At 36.4% G+C, this 16,062-nt stretch overlaps 1 protein-coding gene across 19 annotated transcripts in view; it reads right to left on the reverse strand.

The window, feature by feature from the left end:
- CLOCK (clock circadian regulator) overlaps positions 1-16,062 on the reverse strand; it is a 67,469-nt gene that overhangs the window by 28,385 nt on the left and 23,022 nt on the right. For 9 of the 19 annotated variants that reach the window (XM_054823345.1, XM_054823340.1, XM_054823334.1 and 6 more), the window contains 5 exons: positions 14,881-14,940; positions 6,760-6,874; positions 4,802-4,892; positions 3,101-3,160; positions 1,948-2,096 (listed from right to left, as the gene is read on the reverse strand). In XM_054823345.1, coding sequence (XP_054679320.1) covers positions 1,948-2,096; positions 3,101-3,160; positions 4,802-4,848 — 256 coding nt within the window. In that variant the 5' untranslated portion in view covers positions 4,849-4,892; positions 6,760-6,874; positions 14,881-14,940. Of the gene's footprint in view, positions 1-1,947; positions 2,097-3,100; positions 3,161-4,801; positions 4,893-5,406; positions 6,257-6,759; positions 6,875-14,880; positions 14,941-16,062 lie in introns of those variants that run through there. The other 10 variants (XM_054823347.1, XM_054823348.1, XM_054823346.1 and 7 more) reach the window with 3 other exon arrangements.

The following is a 16,062-nucleotide window of genomic DNA, read 5'->3' on the forward strand; positions in this document are numbered from 1 at the left end:
GTAACAATCAGATCCAAGCACCTCAGGAGGCAAAGCATGCTTCTGATCTTTGCCAACATTTTGTCCAAAACATTTTAATGTAAAACAGTGCAGAGCAATGTTAGTGAGCACTGGCAGCCAGAGCTTTAGAGACCTTAATATGATCTGTGAAGTCACACAAAGCTGCACTCAGTCCCACCAGGTGAAGGACAAAAGTGCCATGCCCTAAAAGGCACCCATCTCCAGAGCTGCTTTTTTTCCCCCTTATCCTAAAATAATAAAATTAATTTAAAAAAAAAAATCTCAGAAAGCACTTTGAAGAAAAAAGTTTGACTGGTGCTGCTGGCTTGCTGACACACGTTGGTTCTACTCTAGATTTTATGATAGGAATCATCAATACAAGATAAAGAGATTTTGAAACAGAACCAATTTTCACAAAGGCCTTAGAACCTACAGAATTGACTTTTACAGAAAAGGAGCCTTTGTACTACTTTTCTTTTTGTTATGAGACAAACATATCTCAGAGAATTAAAACAGCATAATCAATATTAAATTGGCAAAAAAAACCCCAAGCCTATGAATTCTTGCATAAATTATTCCCCTTCCCTTTCCATTTTAATTGTTATGTTTACCTTCTAACAGCACTATTCAGTACACATCTGGTGCTACTTCAACCATAACACTAATGGAAAAGATGTGCTAGGGTATGGAAAAATAGTTATCATATCTTAACATACCTTAAATTGGCACACATACTATTGAAAAATACATACCTATCCATCCACTTAATAGCTTTATTTATTTTATTCTATAACCTAGTAGCTGCTTCTTTTGTCCCTACTGCTTTCTAATTAGCATGCATGGTCAGAAATGACTTGGGGAAATAGGTTATCTAGTGAAAGAGCTCATTTTCTTCTTTTTGGCAATGTGAACCACAAGGTGCCATATTAAGAACAAGTGTAGGAGCAGGAACAGGAATTTTTTATATACAGAAATATATAACAGCCATAAATAAGTGTATGCTTGGTGAAAGGATTTTTTCGTGACAGGAGTAACGATCTGTAATGATCTTCAGTACAACATATCTGGGTATGAGCTGATGCAAACACCCAGAGAAACAAAACATAGCAAGGATGTTCAAAGACATTCATTATTTTGACATTTCACATGACTGTCTACAAAACAACACACATTCATTGGCTTATACGTCAGTGGACATGTCTTGAAAATTAGAAAGTTCAGCTAAAAGTATTTAAAGATTTTCTGATTTGGTTTTTTTCCAGCTAAAAGGAAAAAAAGAAAATGCCCATGCTGCAGGTCTGCACATCCACTGCATGCCACCCTCTCTCACCAAACAACCTACCCAGTAACACTTGCTGGAGACCACAATGCCCTGTTGCCTTATCATCACTGTTAAAGCAGCCAGTTCTGTAGATGCCTGACATGAAGAGAGGGACCGTGAAGTTCCCTCAGACTAGCTTTTTCAGTGATTTATCTTGCTTTATGTGGAAAGTGGAGAGATAAACTAACTGTTCAAACCAGTCTTAACTAAATATCAAAATAAGTACTTCCAGCACGTACTTCCACTAAAATGGATCAGCAGAGACTTCTTGTGAAGTAAAACTTTGACAACTTGCATCTTAAGAAGCAACTACATTCTAAAGGTCTCCATCTGTTCACAACAAAAAACTTGAAGGTTATTTCAAAAATAAATGCTTCTCTTTATGAAACAGACTTCTTTGGCAACTATGGGACAGAAGAATATTAGTACTGGCTTTTGCAATATATTAGCAAAAACAAGTTATATCTTTGCTACCTAAATTAGGATCTTAAGAATATATTTCTTTGGGAACTGTTTACTTTTTTTGACAATTTTCTTAAAGAAGCTGCAAAACTGTTAATGTTTTATATACTAAATGAATATCATTAAGAGATTACAAATATTTTGTCATTATTACAAAGAATTACCTTTGTGCTTCCGTAAAAAGTCAATGCTCTTCTGCAGTACAGTGGATTTATCCATCTTCCGAGCATTACCTGGAAGCATGGAACCCAACTCTTTGATAAGTACATTAAACTGATCTCGACGTTTCTTTTCAGACTTGTTTCTAGACACTCTGAAAAACAAAACAGAAAATGTTTTATAACAACTATGACATCTTCTTATAATAAGCTGCGTATTGCTGCCAGGTTCGTGATGCAAACAGCCCCTTAAGAATCTCTGCTGTGACAACTGTGTGTTGGTTTTGGCTGGATTAGAGTTAGTTTTCTTCATATTAGCTAGCATGGGGCTGTGTTTTGGCTCTGTGCTGAAACCAGTGCTGACAACCCAGGGATGTTTTCGTTACTGCTGAGCAGTGCTTACACAGAGCCAAGGGCTTTTCTGCCTCTCACACCACCCCACCAGCGAGTAGACTGGGGGGGCACAAGGAGTTGGGAGGGGACACAGCCAGGACAGCTGACCCCAACTGACCAAAGGGATACTCCATAGCATATGATGTCATGCTCAGCATATAAAGTTGGAGGAAGAAGAAGGGGACACACACACATTGGAAGTGACGGTGTTTGTCTTCCCAAGTAATCATTACACGTGATGGAGCCCAGCATTCCTGGGGATGGCTGAACACCTGCCTGCCCATGGGAAGTGGTGAATGAATTCCTTGTTTTGCTTTGCTTTGTGTGGCTTTTGCTTTACTTATTAAACTGTCTTTACCTCAACCCACGAGTTTTCTCACTTTTACCCTTACGATTATCTTCCCCATCCCACTGTGGGGGGGAGTGAGCGAGTGGCTGCGTGGTGCTTAGCTGCTGGCTGGGGTTAAACCATGACAAGCTGTCACAAAAACACCTACTCCAAATCTCAGATACCATTTTTGAAGAATGGCTTCCTCCTTCTCATAGAGGGTTGCAGTTAAGCCTTTGGAATAAATCATCTTTTGACAAAAATACAAATAATTGAACTACAGTTATAAATACACAACATATCTGAACAATGACAGTAAAATAAATGCTGTTGAATAATATGGTTATTTATAAAAAGAACCACATTTTTATTGTTTAGAAATATACCTGGTAAGCCCAAGTGTAAAAGTACAGGACATTTCTTAGCTTAAATACTTACCTTTTTGCTTTATCTTTGTCATCTTCTTCCACCAGCCCATCAAAAATGCTTCCATCATTTCTGAAAGAAATAAAGGTTAGAGTGTAAAATTTCTCTGTTGTGGAGTTCGACCACAACAAAGGAAAAAAAATTATTCATCATCTCCATCACATTAAGAAACTGAAGCACTGTTTTACTGTGATGTTCTGTAAGGACCATCATCAATTACCTGAAGCTAAGTCTTCTTGCAGGACATTTACTGAACAGAAAGCAAAACCCCTTACATTTCTGACAGCTCAAAGGATTTTCAGACTATTTCTAATGAGAACTTACAACTCTATGCAAACACTTAATTGAACACTACTTAGTTTTATTTTTCTACCTTCTTGATTATCTGCATTGCCTTACCCTTTTGAAAACATAGGACAGGACAAATATAATTTATTTTTACTTGTTGGCAACTTAGATTACAATTAGTGGAAATAGTAAGAGTAAGAAAGCACATTTTTCTTAAATACTGAAGTATCATTAATGGAAGGAGGCTGAGTAATATGCTACACTCCATTCATGTATGTTATTTTATAAATATAAAATTAATGTCAATGTTAAACAGTAATGGTAATTATTCATTATATTTGCTTCCTAACCAAGTATCACATAAATTTTCCTCAGTTGACAAGTGTGCATGTACTGCTAAAGAGGTGTTAAAATACCAAAATGAGAAAATGTTTCCCTTTGAAGATGCCTCAGTATACTTCATACAGCACCTTTGTTTAATTTCTTTTTTTTTAAAAGTCAAAACTGTTCTTCTGTTTTCCAAAACCGCTGTATAATGGATTTTCACATTTTATTTCTCTACCTTCTGTCTGCTTTCAGTCTATTTAGTGCTATCCACACTGACCTCTGTGTGTCCACCTTTATTTTATCATGTTTCCTTCCCTTAATGCAAGTGACCGTCATCAAGCTATCGTACTTACGATAAGCAGTGACGTTAGGAAGTAATTATTTTGTACGTTGCTACATAAACGTAAAGCTTTTAAAAGGAATTTGTATATTTAAAAGGCTGAAGTTTCCATGAAATGCCACAAAACTTCACTAAAAGAACTGAGAACTCAGACAAGCATTTTAAAACTTTTACCATTTACTTTTATTATTATTATTTATTTAGAATGGGTTTAACATTCTGTAAATTTGATGCAAGTTTCATTTCCTGAAGCCTCAAAAGTGGTAATACGCAGAATATCAAGGACAGATGTTCACCTAAGCTGCTAAGAAAGTCCAGCTGAAGAAATCAAGTAGAAAGCATGTCTCAGCTATCACTTTTCCCTTGAAATAGGTTAGCAGGTCACTTTACTATCATCCACAACATCACTAATTGTTCAAATGTATTTGTTTTCCTTAATCAAATACTGAAGTACTAAAAAAAAAAAAAAGTATTCAAGTAAACTTTAAAAAACAACTCAAATTGCACAGATGCTGTTCCATGGCTGAAAACAAATAATGCATTTTAAGACTCATCTCCAACAATAAAAATCACTACTTCAATTGCTACAAAACAACACATCTAACAACTATCAAAATAACTGTCAGAAATAGCCAAAACCTCATTCCTCTTATTTTTTGCATAACTTAATACTCTCTTTATATTAACCATAAGAAAAGATTATTAAAGAAAGCATTGAACAGTAATTCCCCCAGAACTCTTACTATCTATTAACATACCTGTCTGCAATGGAGCTCATTTTATGGGTGCTTATGGTAAAAAACATAACATATCACACTTTAGTCTTGTGGTAGACATTTGTACGTTTGCCTACAAAAGAAGAAAAAACATCAAAATGTGACTCTGGAGGAACAAACATGTTCTTCACTAGAGCATATTGAAGCTTTCATTTACTTTGTAAGCTGCTCTTAATCTTCCCGTCTTCCAACCTTCTGCTCTGCACTCCTACCTTATCTAATAAAGTCTCCATTACCATCATAACCTGGACTTTAGTATCTCATTTTACATGACAGAGAATTCAAGAGAACATTTTTTTATTAAATGTCACGATAAGTAAGTCTGGACTAAACTAATGCAAACCTTTTTCTGACTCTGAATTCAGATACAGCTTTTCATTTTTATTTGAACTTTTACCTAAAAGGCTCTAATAATTTTGCAGGTTGAACAGACGTAGCATACACTCAGTAGTAATACACTCCATTTAGAAATTGTGCAAACAGAAAGCATTTGGGATATAGAATTTTACAGCTATTATTTACTTCTTACTATATGTTTTTCTTGAGCACACTGTTATTAGACATGTGAAATAATGACAGTAAAATACCTATTAGAATGTGATCTCCATACTGTGAGAAAGCTATAGTTAACCTGGCCATTTCATAAAGCAGTCACTTGTTCATTACAAAGGTTCAGTAGGAAGTTTTTGTTTTTTTCAGGTGTACATATGATTTTGAATAAAGAATGTGAATAAAATATTAATAGTGGGAAAAGGAATATAAAATTGAGTACTTAATTCAACAAGTACCTACTTTTAGGTAGCCAAAAATTACATGACTGTATGGAAAGGCTGAAATGTTTATATAAACATAAAACAATGCAATTAAACCTTTCTCCATGATATAGTAAAGTCAGATCTGTCAGAGACTGCTCAAAGGGAGCAGCAGGATTGTAACATTGTTAGTGATTGAGGAACAACTGCATGCAGCAAGGAGTTTGATATGAGCTGAACGTGCAGATCTTCAGGAATTTTTGCTATATTATAAACTTAATAGTAAAAACACATTGCATTTATTTCAAACGAGCTGGGTTTAGTCACTTTAGCGACTCATAGTTTCTGAGAAGGAAGGATTTGCTTGTTTCTGAAAGTGCCAAATCCAGTGAAACTTGCAGCGTTAACCCACAGGAAATATGGCAGCTGCAACTTCGTGGTCCAGTCAGTCTCCAGAATGTTCCAGGAAAATTGTATCCCAGTTGTTAAGTAGATATGGTATTTGGTATGTACTATTTGTACTAATTTGGTATGTACTAATTACGTTTTTAGCTCTGTGTTAATATTTAAATTAATTTGGTACCAACACTATAGAGATCAAGAGTAGTATGAAATTCTGTAGGACAAATGATATATTGTTCCATTAATCTGCAAAAGAAAAACACATGTACAGCTAAATACAAAAAATTTTCACCTGTGACAACTGGTATCTTCATTATGCAGAATCAGAATTTAAGAGTCAGCATTTTCACTTGATCAAAGCACTCAATTTCTAGAATTCAACAAAATCATCCACTTGTTACAGTATAGAGGTCCTACGTCAGAACTAGCAACTTTGATTTGGTATCCATGACAAATAGTTAAAAGAACTTAAAGACTACAGAAAATGCACCTGTACTGCATTTGTTTCTCTCTTCAAGGTCTGACCTTTCCGTCTTTGCATTCAAATTTGCAATACACTAAGCATTCTCAGTGCTTATACATGCCAATCGGTAAGATTGCAGAGATGATTCCAATAAAACCAGTCAAGTTTAAAGCAAACACTACAGAAATCAAGGACTGTGTCTATTTGTAAGAATCAAATTCAGTCACGTTCTGGAGAACAAAAGACAGTACTTAACACCGCTACTCAGCCCTTCAGTGTTGATGACCGAAAGCCACAGGAACCTTGTAAGAACACAATTTTACCTTTTACGCTTTGGGACTTGTTAAAGTGTGAGGTTTAATGATGAAACCTGGTTCCTTTGAAAAACAATGTGGAGTCAGATGTATCCTCTTCTGCAGAAAAGCATTGAATTCTGAACTGTAAAAAAATAAAAATGGCAAATTTTATAATCAAGGAGTTTTAAAATGCTCACTTTTTTAAAAAAATAAAACAGAAGTAATCATTCCAACAACAGTAATTTATAAATACGATATTCTGCTTACTAAAAACATCCCAAGTATTTCACAATCTGAATTCACCTTGCTTTAAAGCTCTTTTTGATAAAAATGCATATTCTGAAGCAATTTCATCTCTGCTTTAAGCTATCATTTTACGCCAATCTTTAATCTTGATGTAATTTTTATATCTGAATGTGGTATCTCCCACACCATCTTCACTTTCACTTGTGACCTTCAAAGCACATCTTTATACCATTATTTCAACACCTTTTCTGCTGAAACTCCTACTTGAGCCTCCACTGGCTTCCTCAGTTACATCTCTTCATCTCCCAGTCTCCAAAATTACCAACTCTCAGGACTCCAGAACATGTAGAATGCTGCTGCTGGCAACTAGCAAAGTTGCCCAGCTGCATTATTGCTACTTCCTCAGATACAGCCATTAACCTCTTCTTTCAACACCCACTTCGAAAACCACTTCCAAGTATGTATTCCAAACCTATTTCACAAATGCACTTTTTCCATAAAAAAAACTCAGCACCAGTATAAGTCATCACCAACTTCCAGTCTCTTTATACCATTACTTTTCATTTATACAGTTTCTTCCCTTGAACTATGCTATTTTCTACATTTTTAAGGTACATGAAATCAGTTTTTTCTCCTGTCTTTATCCCATTTCTCTCTGCCTGCCTTCCTGTTCTGAAAATAAAATGTATTACTTGTACCACTTCCAAAAAATTTTACATATTAAATTCTAAAAAGGAGGCTGCGATCTAAAACCTAAGCTTATGCTGCTCTTAATATTCATCAATGGATTTTATGGAAAACACCAGAATTATCTCTTATTTGATTAGAAAAGTTAAGTTTCTCCTTCCCCTGCATCTAACAGAGGCTCTTAAGTCATTAAAATACAGATGCAAATATTAACATAGGAAGTTAAAGCACAGCAGAACAATCTGCCAACAGCAGAAAAACAATTACAGCATGATTCAATGAAACCACTCGCTCTTTTCTGGCCAAATAACCTGCTGGCCCATTGACCTACTTTTTTAGGTGCTTACAGCCTCCTCTCCCATTCTGTTTTGTTCATTTGACAAGTGCAAACATTAATAGTGACAAAGAGTCCCATGGAAGTCTAGGATACAGAAACTGCAACATGAAACCCGTGTTTCTAAACTGCTTGGAGTCAAACAACTCTGCCAACTCTCACCCAGTTCCCAACAGTGTTCTAATGAGGAAAATTTTAGACCTCATCTCTGCAGTATGTAGAGGTGTATTTGTTTTAAAATCACAATTAAACACTTAAGACAAACACCACAGGACTTAAGCACAGATCCATACTTGATAGTGTCTAAAACAATTTAAAAAGAAAGAAGGTTTTGAGGATATTTCAAAAAGGGATTTTAAGATGAAGAGGAAAAGAATATATTTATGTCATAAATGAACATAAGCAAGCTTAAACCAAACCAAAAGGAAAGCTAATCACAGTGGAAAAGCTTTTGTAACCAAAACCACATAGATCTCTTAACTCAGTAGAAATGGCATGCGTCTGAAAGCCAGTAGAAAAGTTAAGACGCCTACACGCCAGCACTGTCAGCCACAAGTGTTCAAAGGTCATGGGGCTGTCTCCACAACTTGTGAGGTTTTTCTTAATACAGTAATTTCTGTGTATGTGTCTCTAGATACTACGTCTTTTGTACATATTCAGTGCATGTTTTCAAACTTTTCTGCAATGAAGAAAGCTAGAAACTTTAAAATGTTTAAGAAAGCCGAGGTCCTCAATCAAAAACCTTAGCTGCTGCCATGGATGTATAAACTATTAATACACAACATTGCTCAATCTGTAGCAAAATCACAAAACCCAGCAACACTGCAACTTCTGTACTATGCTGACTTATCACTCGGGGAGAAGCAGTAAGTTATTGGGTGCCAAGTTATTGCTTGGCCAAAGAAACAAGGTTCTGAATAAGTCATAGGGTAAAAAGCCACAATCCGATCTAAGGTAATGGTGAAAAGTTCACCCCATCTGATAAAACATTCCAAGTTTTAGACTAAAAGAATTTCAGTAACTTCAGTCCAATTTTATCGTCAATACTGGTATGCATGTTGACAGTATTAAATCTTAGAAACAAATTCAAAAATTGAACAAACTGTGAAATTACACTATGGTCTTGCTCATGACAGATGTTCTGTCAGGGCTGGACTGAAAAACGGATGGGACAATAGTCAATGCCTTGCCTGTACTTAGTTTTGTATATAGTCAGTGACTGAAACCCTTGTATCTCCAGCACTTCACCTTAATGGTAACATTGCTAAAAATTTTTGATGAAGAATCAGCATCGCCCTTATATTATAAAAAAAGATTGTTATAAAAATTTCTTGATTTCTATAAGTAATATTTTCATGACATTACAGCCCTCAGAATTCATGTGAGGTGACATGTATTATTAAGACAAATAATTTCACCCAGGAAATATCACAGGAAAAATACAGGAAACAATACACTTTTCCAACACTACAGTTTCTTCAAACAGAAACAGATTAACTTCTTTAATACAACCTGATCTCTGTGCCATAATCCTATCTTGCCAGGGTAACAAACTAGTTATTATAAACACTGAGGATTAGCTTTAGTGAAGATCTTGTTTAAAGAATCAAAAATCACAGCACATCAGTCTGTGCTTCCACAGCACCTGATGCCCCAGTAGAGCTCTAACACTAGTTACGTACCAGCGTAAGCAAGCCAAGGAGCAGAAAAATCACAGTGAGCACACAGCTGAGCCAGAACCTGACTCCCAACATAGGCACAGCACCAAAAGCCCTATTCATCACACGGATTCTGAGGATAACTATAAACCTTCTTGATACTCCTTTCCAGGAGCAAAGAAACATTTGCTTCTGATAACTCAGATTATGAGCTTCTGGGGTTTTACTCTACTGGGACATGCCACCATGATGGGCAAGCAGAGATCTGTTATCTCATTCCCAGAATAGCACATCGCTATCACTCATGTTTTCCATTTTGCTCTTTGCTTCATAGATTTACCCCCAGCCCAACCATTTACCTCTTTAGCTAGAGCTGGGGTAGAGGGGAGAAGGGGAAGAATTTATTTTGGTTTAATTCCTCTCTAGTAACCACAGACTTTTGTAGACAGCAAGAGGTGTTTAAACAGGTAAACCATAACCTGCTCTCTAATCAGATACAGTTTGGCCTAATAGAACAAGCTGGCAGGTTTCAAGATACTTGCTCATTTGCTTGCAATGATATACACACCAACAGACAGTAAATCAGGGTAATGACTGACTGATCCCTTCTCACTAATCAAAGGTTGTTAAAATACTGTTTTTAAAACTCACATAGGTGTATCTCATTTTTCTACCTCAAAATAAAAAAAAAGGCAAACTAAACAAAAATATAAGATAGGCCCGAAAGGAATTTCAAGAAATGCTGCCCAAACTTTGCAGCCTAAAAGGTTATTTTACCAGCAGGGAATAGTCATATATTGCAATCTTTTCTCTACCATACCAACAAACCAACTGTAATCTTGGTCTGTACTTGTGCAGAAGAGCTAACACATCCCAGAAATGTCATTTGCTGTAGATAAACACACTGTAACAGCAGGTGTACATCTTCACCTGCTTCGCAGGAAAACAGAGTAGGAGAGGGCTGCTTTTAGTGCAGGCAACCACACAACTTGATCCCAGTTGGGCTTTTAATAGGAAAATTTGTGAGTGGACACAAGTAGCCTGCTCTGGTAGAGCAGCTTGCTTAGGTCTGCTACCTTTGCAGGGAGTAGACAAGGACATATCTGTGTGCCCTATAATGAAGAAAGGGCAGTAGGACAGATGACTGGTGGTGTGGGTTCCCATTATCAGAATAACTCATCTAGTCTCAAGTCTGTTCCTGAGGGACTTTTGGGAAAGCGGATAAGGCCAAGCAGTCTATAGCAGAGACGAACTGCCTGGTAGGAGGCTTGCTGTGGTAGTGGTCAGTGATATCACAGATTTAGTTGAGTTATCACATCACTTTAAAGAGTGCATACTATTTGCCCACAAACCTATTTGGACACAGTCCAAACATACAGCAGCAGTTGGAAGAGCCTACAGACCACCCTGAGTTGGAGACAACAAAGCAATCACAGAGGTTAAAAGATGTTATGTTCTTAGAAATAGTTTGTCACGCAGATGTGTCCTTGTCTATCCCCTGAAAAGTAACGGACCTAAGCAAGCTGCTCTGACAAGTCTGGTGAAAAGTCACTGTAAATAATATCCTCACAGAAACATGCATGATGAGGATTAGATGAAAATGCAATTCCCTCCTGCATTAGTCATGTCTTAGATTCTTCTACCATCAGGAGAGAACTCTCCTCTGTAATTTGGGACTGAATGCAGTTTGCAATTTCCATCTATCTCATGGTTAGAGGAAACATCCCTGCCCAGTGCTCCTCTGTTCCAGATTACCTGGGCTGATCTCTGCTTGACCAGCTGTTCTGCTACGACTCTTCCACTCTTCTTTGGAGTCTGCATCTCCTTCCCCTTCCTCACCATGGAGATGGGCACACAGCTCCCTCCTTGACTTAAGCATATGCATTGTGTTGTGTTTGCACATCTAAAATACAATTTAGCTCATGATCAAGCCTAGCTGAAAAATACACCTACTGCCTCCTTAAATGGTGCTTAACAAAAAAACTCAGTACTTCACAATGTAAGTTTTAATCAACAGAAGCTAACCTGCTGGTGTTACAATTCAAAACTGATGTGTAACATCTGGAGACTCTGCTATTTGCTCTCACAAGAGGCATCTAAACTTGGTATATTTTACAATAAACAAAATCCCAGCTTCCTTCTTCCAGCCTCTTATATGGAACTGAGAAGTTAGGTGACAGGGTTTTTTCAGAAGTTCAAAAGTTACCAGGAAAAAAAAAATCCTCACTTGATGATTTCTCAATATCAACAGAAACTTAAGGAGAAAAACCTTTAAAATATGGTACCACAATATCTGTCCTGGAGTTAAAAACACTTTGAAATGATTCACCCAATTACAAATATGCGTATTTATGAAACACAGCATTAGCACTTTTAAATGTGTTGTAACAGATAGAGATATTAGTTTAAATAATTTGTCTAAAATGGTTTGTCACATTTTCCTCAGAGCATAAATAACACCAAGAATACTAATAAATCTAACCAAAGAGGAAAAATTAAACACTATTCCTACACTGAAAAATATAAATGAAAATTCACTGAAAAACTAGACAGATCAAAGAGTTAAACGTTATTTTTCCTCTACCCCAATAACAAGAAGGAAGAACGTCTAGATAAAGAAAGTTGTTATGGTTTACCCCCAGCCAGTAACTAATCTTTGAAAACTGTCCTGGAGAAAATTAATTACCAAATTCAACAGACATAATTATTACACAAAGCAAGATAACACCAAGTAAATTCTTCCATTCCATACAAAATGTTTAAATTTAGAAAATGAGACCCTGCAATTATTATTACTGCAACAAAAACAAACACTCAGCTATCCACGACAACTAGTCTTGCAGAAAAACATGAACCTGCATGTTAGGTGAGCACTTTAACTGCCAGACTTTTAGCATGCACGTGTGTGAGGTGGGAAATGGAGCTAAAAAGCAGTTTTTGAAATTCACACAAATGAATCTTTCTAAAATTCTATCCTAGACCAGAAAAATCTACCCAATGGAGATTTAGTAGCTTTTATATCCAAATGAACACTTATATTTTTTTACACATTGCACTATTGCACTCTAAAATCTTCAGAAATCCAAGAAGTCAACAGATGGCCAAGAGGGTCTGTGAGAAGTTATGCATGTTATTTCTGCACCCAATGCCTTTACAGTCTATTTAGGACAAATTTTAAGGAGATAGCTATGAGTCTTAAATAAGTTTTGCTTGATTTATAATCTGCCTTACCTTTTAAGGGACAACCAACAATTTCATATCAACAACTTATTACTTTAAGATACTGTTTCTTTAACATAGCATTACCTAGCAGATCCAGACATCAAGAAACATTTTACTCGTTCTCAGTTATGTGCACATTAAAAAGGGGTGGAAGGGGCAGAGGGAAAGCAGCATGCCATGCCAGACAACTCAATGACATCAAGTTGGCTTTTTCTTTGTTTGGTTTTTGTTTGTTTGTTTTTTGTTGTAGTTTTGTTTTGTTTTTTTCAAACAGGAGACAGAGATTCATTCCTAACTCATGGACAGGGTACTCAACTAGGATGAGGGAGAGAGAGTCTTAAGTACTTACTCTGAATCAGGCTGCAGGTGAAGAATTACCACACATAAGATAGCAAGACCAATATATACATAAACCATGCAGGTAACTACATGGCTACAGATAGTAGGCACTTCACACCCTAACAGTTGTTTATATTTGTAAGCACTTTTACCAAACTTCTTGGTCAAGCTGAATCTTTTCATAATGTTAGCCTTTGATCATTACTTCGAGCACTCATTTCCACACCCATATTAAATTCCCCTCTCTTCTGCTAGCATTAGTATCTGTGATCACATAGTCAATACAGCCTAAAACTGGTCCAGCCTAAAACTAACCCAAATATTGTTTCATCCAGCTAAATCAACTAAATTTGTTTCACCATATGGCTGCTCAAAAACTGCGTTGGCACAAGGGAAGGGGAAGCAGTGAATCACCAGGTTAGACATCTTTTGGCAACAATGCCATTTCATGCTGACCTACACCATGTGTTAAATTGCAACCAGAGAACAAAATTAGGAAAAATGAGATTCAAATTTGTGCTCGAAGAAACAAGCATTGTAGCTAGTACCTGAGAAATCTGCTTCATATTTAATTGAAACATCTGTACTCTCCCATGTATTGCTGCATCCCACATGGCAAACAGTGACAAATGAAATTTCTGTACAGAATGAGGTTTGTTTATATACACTGAACCAGACGCATGGATCAGCTTTGAGTATGAAAACAAATCCAGAACTCAGCCTTAGAGTCAATGGGAAGCTCAAGCAAAATGTAAAGCACTGGAGTATATACACCTGACATGTTGCTAAGTAATTATCAACCTATGTATCAAATAATATGTTAATTAGCATGAACTGTGACTGGTTTAAGATGATCCTCAGTACAGATACTTCTGGGGTATTCACCTAAATGAATAATATGAAACTAAGACAATTTAAAGAAAGAATGATTTATACGAGCAGCAGTAGCTATTTGTAACTCTTAGAATTGTACAAGTGTACCAAATGGACACATAAAAAAAGATTAGGACAGTTGCTAACAGCAACACACAAGAACAAGTGACAGGTGTTTCAGAAAGCTAATATTTAGTCTGAAACTTAATTATCCATCTCATGCAGAAATGCAAACATGCACATAAAACACTTTAAAAATATTTAGTGATGGACATATTTTTTTTTCCAAGTTTGTTGCACAATCCTTGATTTGTGCAGCTGTGGAAGTGCTTCTGATGCTTAGATTTCCCAGCGCGGGTGACTCATACACAACTAAACCATTCTGCAAAGCTTTTGTGAAGAGTGGACTGCCTGAAGAATGGAGTAGGCAATGCACTTCACTGGAAAGTGTCTTCAAAAAGAAAGAAGTGAGACTTTACATTCTTGTTTCCATAAAATGAGAGAGTAGGAACATTTTAAGCTCCACACTGAAGCACAGTCCAAGTTAAAAATTACCAAACAAGCAGTTCCTCCTCCCTCCCACCCCCTTCCCCTACAAGTCCTGCACATCATCCTAGAGACCATAAGGTGATAAGAAAAGAAAAAAAAGACGTGGTAGAAAAACAGAACAAAACAAAGGGAAACACTTCAGTGTTTTCAAAGAAAAGATGTGGCAAAATACACTTCTTATTAGCATGCCTACTGTTATGTTCATAAGATGAACAAGATTTAACAAAAGTAAAGACTTACTTTTCTAAAATTCTGGTGTCTGCCAGTGGATCCTTCACTTTTTCCCCCCAATAAAACTACCTGTTATAGAAACAGCAAGTTTATACATTAAATAAAAACTCAACACTACAGTTACAGGCATTGCACTACTCCTTAATTTCATTAAACAAAACACTAGAGTTACTCTTTTGTCAGAACTTTCAATATTACAATCCAGGCTCAACTGGAATTACAGGGATTGCAAAACCTGAGATACAGGACAAGTCCTTCATATTGCATAGGCAAGAAGTGCCTTGACGGTAAAGGGAAAAAACAAAACAAAATAAAAAAGTTTTGCAATTAGTGCAGAAAGGAAGCGTCTTAACTGTTGTGTTGGCTAAAGAATGGACAAAACCAAGGCAGAAAGCTTTTACTTTTCTTGTCCCTGGAAACTCTTTGCAAAGCACTTTGTAATCACTTTGGGGACAGATGTTAAGCATCTTTTTGCCACTCTGCTATAAGCAAGATTCAAAGGGAAATGGAACATCAGCCAACATTTAGTCAATAATTGAACCTGCTCAGGCAGGAAAGATGGTGCATTATTTTAATAAAAGGAATAGTATTGCATGAACGAAGTAGAAGCAGCAATAGAAAAAAGCATATAAAGTCAACTCTAAAATTAATGTAATTTTACTGTAATCATTCTGCATGTATGTTCTTACATACACAGAACTAAAAACGGAAGAACATCTTTACTTACGTACACAAATATTACAGCACTGAACACAACTGAACTTCTGAATGTTCAATAAACACTGCTCAAAGGAAAATTATAGTTTGAAGTAGCACTGTAACATATGACCAACTGTTTTTTAGCATTCTGTGTTTCTAAAACATCAATTTATGTAGATATCAAATTTACTCAAATTCTTTCTTCATTCTCCTGAGCAGCAGCAGCATGCACTCCTCTGTGGCTTGCTACTGACATGAGCAGAAACTTTCAGAGCTTGTGCTGACTAAGCGAGTCCAGAAAACCTACTGAATTCACCATCTAAGCGTCACCAGAGAAGCAGTGAAAGCAGACCAGCAAATTCCTTGTTCCCATAGATCAGCAGGATCTTCAAAATGTTGGGCCCAGTCAATTTAATTGTAAATTAAGTTGATTAATTATGATGATAATATTACTCTTCAAGCATTGGGAATTTTTTTAAATGAAGTCTTTCT

This window comes from Grus americana, chromosome 4, assembly GCF_028858705.1.
Source record: "Grus americana isolate bGruAme1 chromosome 4, bGruAme1.mat, whole genome shotgun sequence".
NCBI lineage: Eukaryota > Metazoa > Chordata > Aves > Gruiformes > Gruidae > Grus > Grus americana.